Source organism: Camelus dromedarius, chromosome 20 (genome assembly GCF_036321535.1).
Source record: "Camelus dromedarius isolate mCamDro1 chromosome 20, mCamDro1.pat, whole genome shotgun sequence".
NCBI lineage: Eukaryota > Metazoa > Chordata > Mammalia > Artiodactyla > Camelidae > Camelus > Camelus dromedarius.
In genome coordinates, this window is record NC_087455.1 from 32719944 (window position 1) to 32733844 (window position 13901).

At 39.7% G+C, this 13901-nt stretch overlaps 1 protein-coding gene across 7 annotated transcripts in view; it reads right to left on the minus strand.

Annotated features, from left to right (window-relative positions):
- The window catches only part of CPQ (carboxypeptidase Q), a 391868-nt gene that overhangs the window by 58128 nt on the left and 319839 nt on the right, over positions 1-13901 (minus strand). For 5 of the 7 annotated variants that reach the window (XR_010377057.1, XR_010377056.1, XM_031439365.2 and 2 more), the window contains exon 7: positions 3672-3873. Coding sequence is in view for 5 of the 7 variants with exons in the window: in XM_031439365.2 (XP_031295225.1) it covers positions 3672-3873 (202 nt within the window). In the remaining 2 variants the exon portion in view is untranslated. Of the gene's footprint in view, positions 1-3671; positions 3874-11279; positions 12735-13901 lie in introns of those variants that run through there. The other 2 variants (XM_064476949.1, XM_064476950.1) reach the window with 2 other exon arrangements.

A 13901-nucleotide genomic window follows, 5' to 3' on the forward strand; every position in this document is an offset into this window, starting at 1 on the left:
CAGAAGTGTTTTAGAAATTCGGAAAAGCAACAGAGCACCAGGGGCTGTGAAAGAAGGATTCGCAGACACTGATGAATACGGAGTGAACCCGAAAGAGCATCTAGGACTTGGAGGAGAAAAATAGGAAGGAGGTAGACATGGGACCTGGGACAGGGAGTTCATGTGGAAAATACATCTAGACGTTATTTTTTAAACTTCCTCCCCCCAGAGCCTTATATTTATGTGAGTTATCCTGTCCACATGGACATCACCTAGATAGATAAAGAGTGTCATCTCTCCTAAAGACGATTTCATAAATTGTTCTCTCTGGCTTCTATAATTAATGAAAATCATGTTGAATTTGAATTCCATCTGTGCTCTGAATTAGTATTTTAATATTGAGTATACATGAAACATTAAAAACTGTGGCCCAGCCATCAGACCACAGAAATTTGACAGGCCCAAAACATGGAAGGGCACAATAAATATTTATTAATTCAATGGAAAAAGAATAAGAAAAAGGGAAAGAAGAAAGGAAGGATGGCGTTTGGAAATATTTCTCATTAGTTGTTCAAAATTAGGGGAGCAGTTATTTAAATAATAACTTAATTAGTATTTTGAGTCCTATCTTTAGGTTTAACTTACTGTAATTTGCCATATCTTTAAGAATTTAGAGTACACAAAACTAGCATATTTTTCTTTTCTTTTTCAGATTAACTATGATTCTTCATCTTTTTCTAAAGTTTCTGATAGTTTCAATGGGTAACAAAAGTAATAAACTGTCCCATTATTTCTTCTAGGAAGTGTCCAAACTTGAAACATCAAAAGTTAGCTCAATAATTATAGGGGAAAGTAGTAATAGTTTGGTTCCGTCTTACAATACTCTAAAGGAAATAAAAAAGAATTCTAGGAAACATTCGTTGCAGTCTAAATGAACGACCGGGTTTATATAAACCTTCCTGACCTGCAGAGACAGAAAGGGGAGTGGAACAAAGAATGTGAGAAGAAATAAGTAGTTATTTACAATAACAAACTCCTTTCCCCAGGGGTAAATTATTCTGGAGCAAGAATGAACTGAAATCCTTTGCATAAGCAAGAGCTGAGTAAGATAAACATTTCAGACACTGCCATAGATTTGGAAGACCATCTCAGCATTCCAGACGCCCCTATGTTGTTGCATATTGTGGGAAAAGGGCCACCAGCCTTGAAACCCAAGTGGCCTGTTCTCAGGGTGACTTCTGCACTTAAGAGCAGGGTAGACTTGGGCAGGTCACTTAGTCCCTCTAAGTCTGTCTCTTCATCTGCAGAGTAGGAATAATTGCACCTTCCTCTTAGGATGGTTGTACAGGTAAAAACAGACAGCGTTTGAAAAAGTCTAACTGGGTGTCTGATAACTAGCAGGAGCGTAATAAATTATACTCACATTAATTCTTAAGCAACCATAAATTCTCCACTCCACCGTGGCAAGAGGAAAGGCCTCTTTATCTTTATGGAGACAGTCAAATCCACTTGTTAATTCCAAACAGAGCTGCTCTTACGGAGTATTGCATGGAAGGAATGACGCTAGAGCTGATTACCACTTATGTGATGCAACAAAAGCAAAAAATACCTGGCAGGATGGAGTATACATTTTAAAATTCTACTTCTGTCTTTAGTTTCAGCTCCTCACCTCCCCTCTTACCTCCCCGAGTCTCCACTCTAATTCACCCACAATCTGTCATCTAACTCCCAGCAAATTTACTTAGCTTTTCTCAAATTTTAGGAAGATTCTTGTTAAAAGATTTAAGGGTCAAGAAAAATCTAAAACTCAACAAAATCATTTTATACAACTTAAAGGGCAAACTCCCTTCCCCTAGGCTTTGATAGTGATTAAAAAGGACATGCAGGCAGAGAGTCTCGGGGCTGACCAGAAGATGCACAGCACTGAAAACGGAAATGTTGTTTTAAGATATTTCAAAATGGGGTTAAAATATACACAAGCCGTTGCAGAGAATTTAGCTCCTTGCCTTAGAATAAAGACAAGCTCCTTCTATTTTTTGTTGTGAAAGATTATTACAAACCTTAAAATCTAAAATATGTTTTAAATAATCTATAATATCTCAAGAGTGAGCTTTTTAAAAATCTTAAATCCATGCAGTATGCTATTTTGCAGGCTGAAAAAATAAAAAGCTGGGGTGGGATGGATCTAGAGAGACACTTTCATTTCAAACCTGTGAAATGTTTTGTACCTATAGAAGTGGTTCTGGAAACTATTCAAAAGCTGGACTTCCTGTTTGCATGATACAAATACAGAATAATTTGCAAATGGATCTTCTAACAATGTTTTTGATTATGGATATAACAGTGCTGAGGGAACAACCTCAGGTCATAGAGGTCTAATATCATCAGTAACCCTTTCCCATGGCCAGTCTAGGGCAAATTTGGGAAGCAGTGTAAGTTTGTCTTCTTTAAGACTGTTCCCCTTTTTAGTCCTGCAACCATCCCAGGCCTACTCCTATTACATAACTTTATCCCTGCCAAGGACTTGTCTTAAAAATATCAACCTGATGAATCACTGATCAGGTAAATTTGTTTATGTCCAGCCTCTTACAGTAGTCTTTGCATTAGGAAAAACTATGAGCAACAAATACCCAATCTCAAAGAATAAATCTCTAATGGTAAAATTTCAGATATCGTGGTTTTGGGTAGGGAATTACTTGGGTCAGAGAAGATCCCCTAGCACAGGACTGAAACTAGAAAGATGTTGGTAGTAATAATTGCCTTGTACTCTATTTCTTCTATTTTGGTCAGGAGGTCACTTGTGCTACAATACCTATTTTAAAAAAATGATTTCTAGGCCCAGCCCCAGAATCATTAAATCATGATCTCTTGGAGCGAGTAACTTACATTTTAGAAAGAGAAGATAGATGGGTAAACAAATACAGAGAGTATTATTACCCCAATTTTGGAAATTATCAGATTATATCTTGTAGACAAAAGCTAAGGGTTTCCAAGATGAAAATCTAACTTGAAAAGATACATGCACCTCAATGTTCATAGCAGCACTATTTACAATTGCCAAGACATGGAAGCAACTTAAGCATCCGTCAACAGGTGATGGATAAAGATGTGGTGTATATGCAATGGAATACTTCTGTCATACAGAAAAGAATGAAATAATGCCATATGCAGCAACGTGGGTGGATCTAGAGATTATCATACTAAGTCAGGCAAGTCAGAGAAAGACAAATACCACATGGTATCACTTATATGTGGAATCGAAAAAAAAATCGATACAAATGAACTTATTTACAAAGCAGAAGCAAAATCACAGACATAGAAAACAAAATTATTGATACCAAAGGGGAAAGGGGCAGGGAGGGATAAATCAGGAGTTTGGGATTTTTAGATATATATATAAAATAGATAAACAACAAGGACCTACTGTATAGCATAGGGAACTATATTCAATATTTTCTAATAACCTATAATGGAAAAGAATACATATATATATATGTATAACTGAATCACTTTGCTGTACACCTGAGACTAATACAGCACTGTAAATCAACTATACTTCAATAAAAAATAAAGTCAAGGGTTTCCATGTATTAACTCACCTATCAGTATCCACTGTGGCATGTTAGAATAGAAATTTTATTTTAAATCGCCAGCAGTATATAAGGAACCCCAGCTTCATCCTCTGCTCTTACCAGGCACTCCGGCTTCGATCCAGAAGTTAATGTCTGTCCCTTCTCCGGCCCCGAAGACCTGTGTGATATTGATGGGCTGCAGAAGGCTCATGACCTCCTCCACGATGGCTCTGGCCTTTTCACTGCCGGTGAACTGCAGCCCAGAGGGTAAGAAGGTTCCCAGGTCAGACTCCATCACAAGGCTGTAGTTGGAAATGTTTGCCTAAACAAAAGAGAGAAGTGTCTGGTTCATATCTGCTGCTTCTTTGCTTTCTCTTTGGGAGTTATCAAAAAAACAATAATCAAATACTTTATCTTCTCACCAGTTGTTGCCAAAACACGTGTGGCTCTGCCCGACCTGGGGTCTGGTCTGCATATTACCTAACAGTTCTGAGACGCAAAATTACTCATGCTGGGATTTGCCAAATTCTAATTGACTTGGAAAGATTTTTTTTAATTTAATGAAGAGAAATACAAAACCCTGTGTTAAAATTACTTAATTACTGTTACCAGCAATAATATTCTTTCAACCGATTTTCTTAAGTGCCCATCTGGTACCAGATACAATTCCCCTTACAAGGTGGGGGTCTCTAGACGGTATTAGCCACGCTCAGACGAAAGAAGATCTGCCCTGTGGACTTATGTCTCTGCAGCTCTTTCCTCTAAATAGATACTCTACCTTATTTTGGTTGTGAATTCTGCGAAGGCTTAAAGGCGTCAAACTGACAGGTCTGTCTTGGGTTTCCGATTTTGTTGTTGTTCCATCTGCTGGATCCCCAGGGAGGGAGGTAATAGGACAACACGTGAAATGCTGTTCTCCCTGGCGTACAACTGCCGCACTCTGTGCCCGGCACCTCGGCCAGGCCCTAGTGTGTAGACCTCTTCCCAATAAACTCTGGTGAGAAAGCCTACAGTGATTTCATGCAGCCAATATTGTCACAGCAAGAGCTTAGAATATAAGAGGCTGTCACCAGGGTGCACAGCTAAATTGCCGCCCAGCCCTAAGATTTGCAAGTCTAAGGTCCTTCAAACTGTCGCGGCCATCTATTTCCCAGGAGCCATTCACTTCTTCAAGACTGAACAAATAGTACCTCGGTTGAGTTATTCCTAAGCTCTCACCCTCATTACTTACCTAGTGAAAATCAATAATAACATTTTTACAGGGCTTTCAGAGAGCTTTCATATTTGCAACCTTCTTTGATCTTCTTCCATAACCCGTAAAGTAGACAGAGCAGTTTTATGGTTGATGCTGTTTTATAGGAAAGGTACTGAGGATCAGAGAGGTCAAGTGATTTGCTCAAGATCACACAGCTGGCAAACAGTAGAGCTGGGTCTGAAATCCTATGCTTTCCCAAACTCCACACTGTCATCACTATCACAGGATGGAGCAGTAAGTAATGTGTGTTCTGAATTGGAATGATTTTTCACTTACAACAACATTTTGAGGGTTGCATACTTTTTTCTCCCTCTAAAACAGATATGTTTTTACAACAATTTCCTAACTAGTGCCATGGAAGTGTACTGCTGTTACAAGGGCAAGAACAGAGGTAGGTTCTAAAGGAGGGTGTTGCCAACATTCATAGGACTGAACTCAGTGGCCCTGGGGTACCATTTTGTTGTTGCTGCTGCTGATGAGACGGTTAACAAAGCAGAAGTCTGTTCAAATTTCCGCTCTTACTTCTAAGGAATTTCTGTCTTCATGATGATTTTCAGGGAAAGACTCAAGGCATTTATGATAAAAAGCACCACCTCGGCGTTCAGATGTGACAGCTGCACAACTGTAGCATCAATAGCGTTAATTAATTATATTAATTAATAATATTCAAAATATTTGCATTAATGTCTTACATTCAGGGCTCGTTTAACTAGCACACTGGTGCCAGGTCAGCAAGTTGACGTGAATTTGGCAGTCCTAACCCTGTCCCCTTATGTGCCCTGCTGCACCCCCACACCAAATTCTCTCCCTCCCCTGTGAAGATGGGAAAAGAAATAATATATCTGCACATAAAGACAGAGTTGGGTAATGAATGTGAGGGTTCCTGTATTTCTGGCAGGCCCCCTCCTTCAACAGAAAATTGGACAATTTGCTCCTACTTGTGTCACATTTAGTTAACAGTGGAGCTAGGTAGTAGTTTGGCCGTCAGCCTGGTGCGGTGGACACAGCTCTGGACGCTCTCTATTCTGGACTCAGCAACTGACATGCTGTGCTGCCCAGGGGAGTGACTGGCCTCTTGCTCTGTCCCCAAGTCATGCTGCCTTGGCCGTTGGCTTCTCCATCTGTGGCTTGGGACAAATATTCTCTTCCAAGCTTGACCAATGAGCCTGCACGTATGAAGCTTTGAGCATCTTCAAAGAAAAGACCTTTGTAGACCAAAGTGAAAGTTACTGCATGAGCTGAACTTGTCAGGGCGCCTAACAAAATATGCATTAAGGGCTTCTTGACCCTCTTCAACTGCAAATGAACAGATATCCCGTGGACAGGGCACCCCACAGTTTGTGAACGGCACTGTGCAATGCCAGGATGTTGACAGGAACATCAAGAACAATGTAAATAAAGGAGCTTCCAAAGGTTCTCTACACTATGTGGCAGCCCATTTAGCAGAGAGATAAAAAGTATCAGCTTTGGGATTATTCAGATTGGTTTGATCCTCAGATTAACCAGTCATGGGCTCTGTGACTTTGGGCAGTCTGTGTAAACTCTCAGTTTCTTCCTCTGTAAAATGGGGATTATAATGGTACCCAGTTCATGGAGTTGTAAGAAAGAGTGTATCGTAAAGCCTGGTGCACGATTAGCACTTGATAAATACTTGCTGTTACTGGTCTTACCGCTAAACATCAGTACCTCTCAGATTTTCAAGGGTGGTCTCCACATAAACCATTCTGTTAGCTGCTCATAATGATGACAGGTAGCATTTTTGTAGTGCGTCCGACATGCCAGGCACTGTGAAATGCTTTATAGATTTTCCCATGTAATGCTCACAATCACTCTATGAGTGCTATTATATTTCTCATTTCACAGACGAAGCAACCATGGTTTAGTCAGGTTAACTAACTTTCCCAAGCTTACCTAGCTAGTCAGTGGAACAGCCAGAGTTCAAACCCAGAGCTCTGCCTCTACAAGCCTGTGCTCTCAACCCCTCCACTGCCCTGTCTGCTGAAGTTTATTTCCAACTGTCGGGCCACAAGTCCTCACTTTCAATTCAAAAACGCAAAGAATATAGTGAAACAAGTGTATAGTTAAAAAGTTTTTAGCATGATCACGATACAAGGTCTGCTTGGACAGAATTTATTGTCCCAGCTAATCAAGTAATTTGATTAAGCAAAAAGAAGAATGAAAATAGAAACAAAAACCAGAACAAAAATCCTGCTCCACCATTTCCTTCGAACGAGGAATAAAAAGCCTAAAATAATAAAACATCTTTTCAACCCAAATTAGACAGGATGTGCAGATGTCAGTAAACCAGAATCCTGGCATAGGTAGAGACATGTTTGATTTCTATTCATGTAGAATTCTATTAGCTGCTGCTAGCATGATGGCAGTATTCTATTGTTTTCTATTTATATATAAACATCTCCATATGTTTCCAATAAAGAACTAAGAAAACAAACCACCCACCGTCCATGACACTGCTTTTTCTCCTCATTTATGGAGTCACTGTCTAATCGTTAGCACATGGCCAAAGAGCTGGGAAAACAAAATGTCTCTGCACAAAGAAACCGGAATGAATAAGCCGGGTCACAGGGCCGTTGGAACTGCCCCTTCTCAGGAATGTGTTGTCACAAACATCCGTGTTCCTTACTATGCCGTGAGTCATTGGGGACGTCCTCAGTGTAGATCTGAAAAGCTGATTATAGCTGGTACAGCAGAGCAGAGCCGTGCTGCTTTCCCTCAGCCCGCGTTAGCACACGCAACAAGGTACCCGCCCTCCAGGTTACGGGGTGCAGCAAGAAACCTACTACTAGAGCTTGGATGCTTTGTTGCTGAGAAAACCAGCACCAATGGAGACAAACACACAGAGGAGGCTGAGAAGCTCAGTGATGAGCTCAGATATTATCTGTAAACCCCTACCCCGTTCTCTTAATTAAGAGAAGCGTCCATATAATAGGGGCCATGAAAACAGTCATTCATTGCCATGTAATAATGGACATAATGCAATGTAGAGAAATGTTCTCCACCAACCTAGGTTAGGATCATTGGATTAATTAATATCTGCTCAGGGCTGAGGATTTATAACTTTGTCTTATGCTAGAATCACATCTTATCACACTTCTTTTTCTTTTTTTTAAGAGTCAGCTAACTCTGCCAAAGAACAGTTTGGTAACCATTAGCATTCTTTGGGTGCAATGCAAAATTCAAAAGAACAGTGTTTAAAATACATATTGCATGTTTTCAAATGCTTACGTCCTAATATAAACACAAGGGTGATGTTTGTGTTCTTTGCTTTTATAAAATTCCAAACAATACTTCTTCACAAATACAGACCCAAGTTCAACATCTCCTTCCTCTCAAATTTGGCTTATTTTTTGTTTTAACACTTCTATTTTCTCATAACCTAGGTAAACTGTCTTAGGTTTTGACCTAAAGTGACATTGCAATCCCCAAATCAAATGAAGAGAAAAGGAGACTCCTATTTGAATTAATCATGTCGCCTCCTTCGTTCAGTCTTCAAAGAAGTAAACCCCACCCTGACACTGGGCAATCCATCTCAGTACCACTTTCCTGCTCCTGGAAATGTTAATATTTTACAGATGATGGTGGTGATGCTGTTTGGTCAGGCGGTAAGCCCAAAACAAGTTCCCACAAGGAAATCATCCTATGGTACCATGTGCTGCGTTGCCACAATCATCTTTTCCAGCGCTGCCAGTGATCCTGAAATTCCCGTTTCAAGGGGTGGAGCTGTGGGGGGTGGTGCTTCACAGGGCTTTATCTCAAACACCTATCAAGACTGGATGATAGATAAAGCGCTTTCTCCCTGCCATGCAAAACCAAGAATAGGTTTTACTTTCTGGTCAAGTCTACCCTGAGGTCCAGACTTGTATGTCTGACAGTCTCCAGCATTCAGTTTTGAATAGCCTTGGGGACCCAAAGGAGAGCCAGGAAAGGGATGATGACAAGGTGGCATGCCTTAAGTTATCTTTATTTGACAGCTAAACCGGCTGCAGCTCGGGGGCATGGGCAGTCTCGGGTAGGTTACATTAGTCCTAAAATTGCAGACACCCATTGTGGCTTAGCCACCATGCTGCCTAGAGACAGGAACAGAATAAACGGCTTCCGGAGATCCCGTTCCAGCCCTATCGTTCTCTGTGTGTGCACAGGGGGTTTCTCGTGAGATTAAACCTGTGTTTTCAGGAGATCCTTCTCACAATGTCATTCAAAGCACTCTAGATCTCAGTAAATTCTCCTCTGGAGCTGGCTAAGGTCCATGGATAGCCTTTAAACTTATGGAAAACACATGATCCTTCTATAAATGTCACTATGGTAATGACAGTGAGGCAGAAAGCTGAAAATATGGCATAAGCATAGGGTAAAAGAAATAAGAATTTTGTTTATATTATATAGGAACTATGACCGTATTCACATTTTTTTTTCTTTTAGGAATAAAAACAACACAATATCCAGGCTGTTTGATAGACAGATGTAACAAAGCTTACAGGGAAGCTTGCTGTCTACCTCAGTTTTTAATTTTATTTCTGCATGTCTGAGCTACATAGTGGGTGCTCAAGAAATGCTTGAGGAGAAAGAAAGTCACAACTGGGAAAATTTGACATGATACCCCAACAGCAGCCTGAGGATGTAGCTTAGCTCTAGCTCGTGCTGCCAAGGGAAGTGGGAAGACTGATGCATTATGAAACTCTCATTATCCAGGAAAAGAGAGGATACCACCAGCTCCTCAAAAAAAGCAGCGATTTTTCCAGCAGTCAATTCTGAGAGGAATTACGACATGGCTCTTTCTGTGAGGAACACAGAACAAAGTAACGGATAGAGTCTCCAACAACAGTTTTACCAAAGAGGTAAAAAACACCTTTCTTAACACTATTTCTTAAATACTGATCCTTAATTAAAGCTAAAAGCAAAATATTAAGTCATTTCGGTAAAGATGTTTCTTTGGGGCGTAAACTGTATTTATTTAATAGTTATTGAGACAGAAACCAAATACGATGACCATATGTCCCTGTTTGCCCTGGGTAGTCCCAATTCACATCCTTTGCCTTGGTGTGATTATTAATGGTGCCTCCTTTCTTCACAGTATATGCTTCATGGTTTAATAACAGACCATACTATCAACTTACCTATGACGGAATATGTGTATAAACATGACTAAATAGTACCAGTTCTTTACAAAAGGACAGAGCTTAAGAGCAAAGATGATAACTGGCTGTTAAATTAAATATGATGAGTTTTATGAAAGAGACATGTACAAAGAAGAGGGGGCGATGCTGAAAAAAACTGGGAGAGAGATTGATAGAAGAGGATGATGTTTGCCCCTTGACTGAAAGTTCTCCAATGAGAACAGAGTTCTTTTTAGCGCATTAGTGTACCCCCAGGGTCTAGCCAAGAGGCACTGGATAATATTTGTCAAATGAATAAATGAATGAATGATACCATTCCAAGCAGCCAAATAATGTTGTCCACTTATATAGCTTCTTAGATCTCTCCACTGAACTCTAGTCTTTTACCAAGCCATGTACTTGACCTCTCCAGGTGGATGTCTGGTATCTCAAACTTAACATGTCCAAAGCTGACCTCCTGATCTCCACCTTATGCCTCTACCCAACTCCTCTCATTTGAGATGCTCAGGCTTCAAACTGCAGGGTTGCACTTGACTCCTCTCTTTCTCTCTCACTCTATATACAATCCACCATCAGATCCTGCTGGCTCTTTTCTTAAAATATACCTGGAGACTGACAACTTCTCAGCCCATCCACTGCTACCATCCAGGTCCAAGTTACCATCATCTCTCACGTGGATTATTCAGCCTTGTTTAGTTCCAGTTCCCCTTAAGCCTGTTCTAAAACCAGTTTCCAGAGCAATCATTTTAGACTGTCAATTCAGATCAGTTTAGTTGTCTGCTCAAAGGCCTCTGAGAGCTCTAATCTCACTCAGAGAACCCGCGAGACATGATCTGGGCTCCTTTACGCTGGTGACCTCACGTCCCGCTGCTTTCTCTTCCCTGTACCACTTTCAGTACGTTGGCTTCCTCACTGTTCCCCAAATGCCACATACACTCTCCATCAGCACCTTCCCTAGAGATACCCACGTAGCTCACTTCTCTGTCTTCTTCAGATCTTGCCTCAAACGTTACCACCGCAGCAAAGTCCCTTTTTGTCCCCCCAACAAAAATTTGAACGTTCCCTCCCCACATACATCTCTGTCCCCTGTCTCGGTTTCCTCCTCAGCTGTCCTCATACCATTTTGTTTATTTTATCCACATCATCAGTCTTGATACATTAGAATGGAAGTAAGATGAGGGCAGAGTTTAAGACAGTGCCTGGAACTTAGAAGGCACTCAATAAACATGTGCTGAAAGATTAAACACATCTATTTTTGTGTTTAAACACATATATGTACATGTATATGTAACCCTGCAAGCACGTCGCTAGGTGCTGTTTTGGATGACAGTGGTGCTGGCGAAGATGACAGAGATGATGCCGTTGCTAGTGTTGGTGTGAAGGCAACATCAGTCTCTCAGGATCTGTTTTTTAAATTTTCTTAAGAAAGCAAAGGGTTCAACAACTAAAGTAGAAAGCTGAATCTTTAATGTATATTTTACAAAGCTCTTCAAATATACAAGTTTTTACAACATCCATTATAAATGCTAAAAATAAATCCTTCCTAGAAGGCTATATAAAGTGACAATGATTAAAAAAAAAAATGGCCCCTTCAATTTCCCAAACACAAGTGAAGCTTCTAAGATTCTTTCAATAATGGAATAAGATACTCTTAATTCTCGAAGCTGTGTGGCAAAAGTAATCTTCTCAGGTGAAAACAGGCTGAAGACATCCTGAGCAGACCCCATGCCATCATCATTTCACTGCCAAAGATGAGAAACCTCAAGAGGCAAGATTTGCCAAAATAAAATGGCCACCATTCACAGGAGAAGAGGATGAGCCATTAACAACTCAACTGCCAAGTGGGCACATTCACAGGATTTTTAAAATATTAAATAATTTTTAAAAGAAACCCTAAGGTTTGTTATGCTAGCATTAGTTATGCTAGTTAGTATGAAGCTAATAACACACAGTGTAGTCAGGAAGACTCAATTACAGAAACTAATCAGGGCACCCTGGGACCACTTAGAGCTTTAACAATTGCTTCGCATACTTTGTAAGTTTTAAAGCATTCAGACAAAATGAAGGAAAAATAATAAACAGATGAGGCAATTTAGCTCTGAGAAAAGTTAAGATAATTTAATAGGTATAGTTTAGATAAAAAGAGATTAAGGAATTACAGTGATTATAGACAAGAAAAATACCCAAGCAGGTGCCTATATTGAGCTGAGGGAGGTGTAGAAAAACAATCTCCCTCATCTGAGGATAGTATTAAGCAGCAGCAGTGATCGCATAAAGGCAGCAGAGGAAAATAGCTGTGTTTAGAAATTAGCATCAAACACGTCGGAAATAATGGTCACTCTGAAAAGCCCCCCAGGACCACTTAGGGGAGACTGAACACTAGACATGCTTGAGGCAGGCTGAATAAAACAGTTAGTCAGGCACACAGACCTCACCCCCAATCTCCCTTTGGATATCTGCAGTCCTCATCAAGGCTATCACTGGTGTTGGAAGGAGGTGCAAGTGATTAGGGTAACGATTCCAAAGGAGGCGTCAGGCTCAGAGATGGGTGGACGCTACAATTCTCACTTAAATGGCGATTGCCACTGGAGAGTTTGGGAGGTGATGTACAGATGCTAATATCACTTGGCAGTCTTCTTGGCCATTACGTGAAAAACATTAGGCAAGTTAAATACTCTGAGCCTCAGTTTATTCATTTGTAAGATGCAGATAATGATAGTTATTTTGCAGGTTTATTCCAAGGCAGGAGTTCTGAATCTGACGTACCTGGGGGTTCATGAATTTGGAGGTGGTCTGTGAATTTGAATGAAGAAAATGACACGTTTATTTTCAATACTCTCTAACTGAAATTCAGAATTTCCTTCCATTATGAATGTAAGTAACAAACCATAGAAGTGTTAGCAGAACCTGTTACTTTGTCACCAAGAGAAATCACAGATATTTTCATAACACATTAGAGTTGTTGCAGAAATCTCAGAATAATCCTTATGTTCATTGCTACTTTGAAATTACAGTATAATTAGATAATACTACAAGATCTTACTATTTTATGCATTTTAAATAATAACAATATAATATATTGAGTTTAAGGTTTTGATAACTGTGTTTTAAGATAATTCATATCCTTGTAATAATATGCATTTTATTTTATGTATTCAAATATATTATTTGAGAAGATGTCATTGCTTTCGCCAAAAGCCAAAGTGGTCCATGGAACAAACAATGGTTATGAACCTCTGTTGGGCAGGTGGTAGCTTTATTTTTAAGGTGATGATGATGGTGTTGATGATAATCATTCCTACTGTTATTATTGCTGTTAAACCCACGAGAATGCGTTTGCTCTGGACATCTGGATTGGGATCCTGGTTCTGTCACATGAGAGCTGAACGGACTTGGCAGGACATTTAGTCTCACTAAGCTTCATATCCTCTTCCACAGAGGAAGGACCAGTCTGACAGGGTTTTTCTGAGGATTATATGAGTGAATTTATTATATGTTTTCAAAGGTATATTGTATATCAAACTATTCAGTTCTCTAGAGACTTGTTATGTTAGTGTTGCCAACAAGGGTGCTCAATACGTAGAACAGCCATATAAATGACCACCCAAGCCAATGACACCTTTGAGAATGAAAGGCCAATGATTATGGTGGGACAGCGGGTGGGAAGTGGACTATCTCAGGTAAATCAGGAACCAATAAGCTGCTTAAATACTATTTTTCTGATTTTAGGAAGTATTTTTGCCACTGTAAAATCCAACAGATAAACACCAAATTTCCTTGATTATAAGAATCACATTTTTAATCTTCTTTCAGTTTTTAATTTTTAACTTTATATATATATAATATATATATGTATAGGTATATTATTCATTTGCAAAACTAGTGAATAAATCATCTTATGAGCTGTACACCTTCTGTTACTTTGTATGTGTTAACACAAAGTCACATATAACCTTAAAA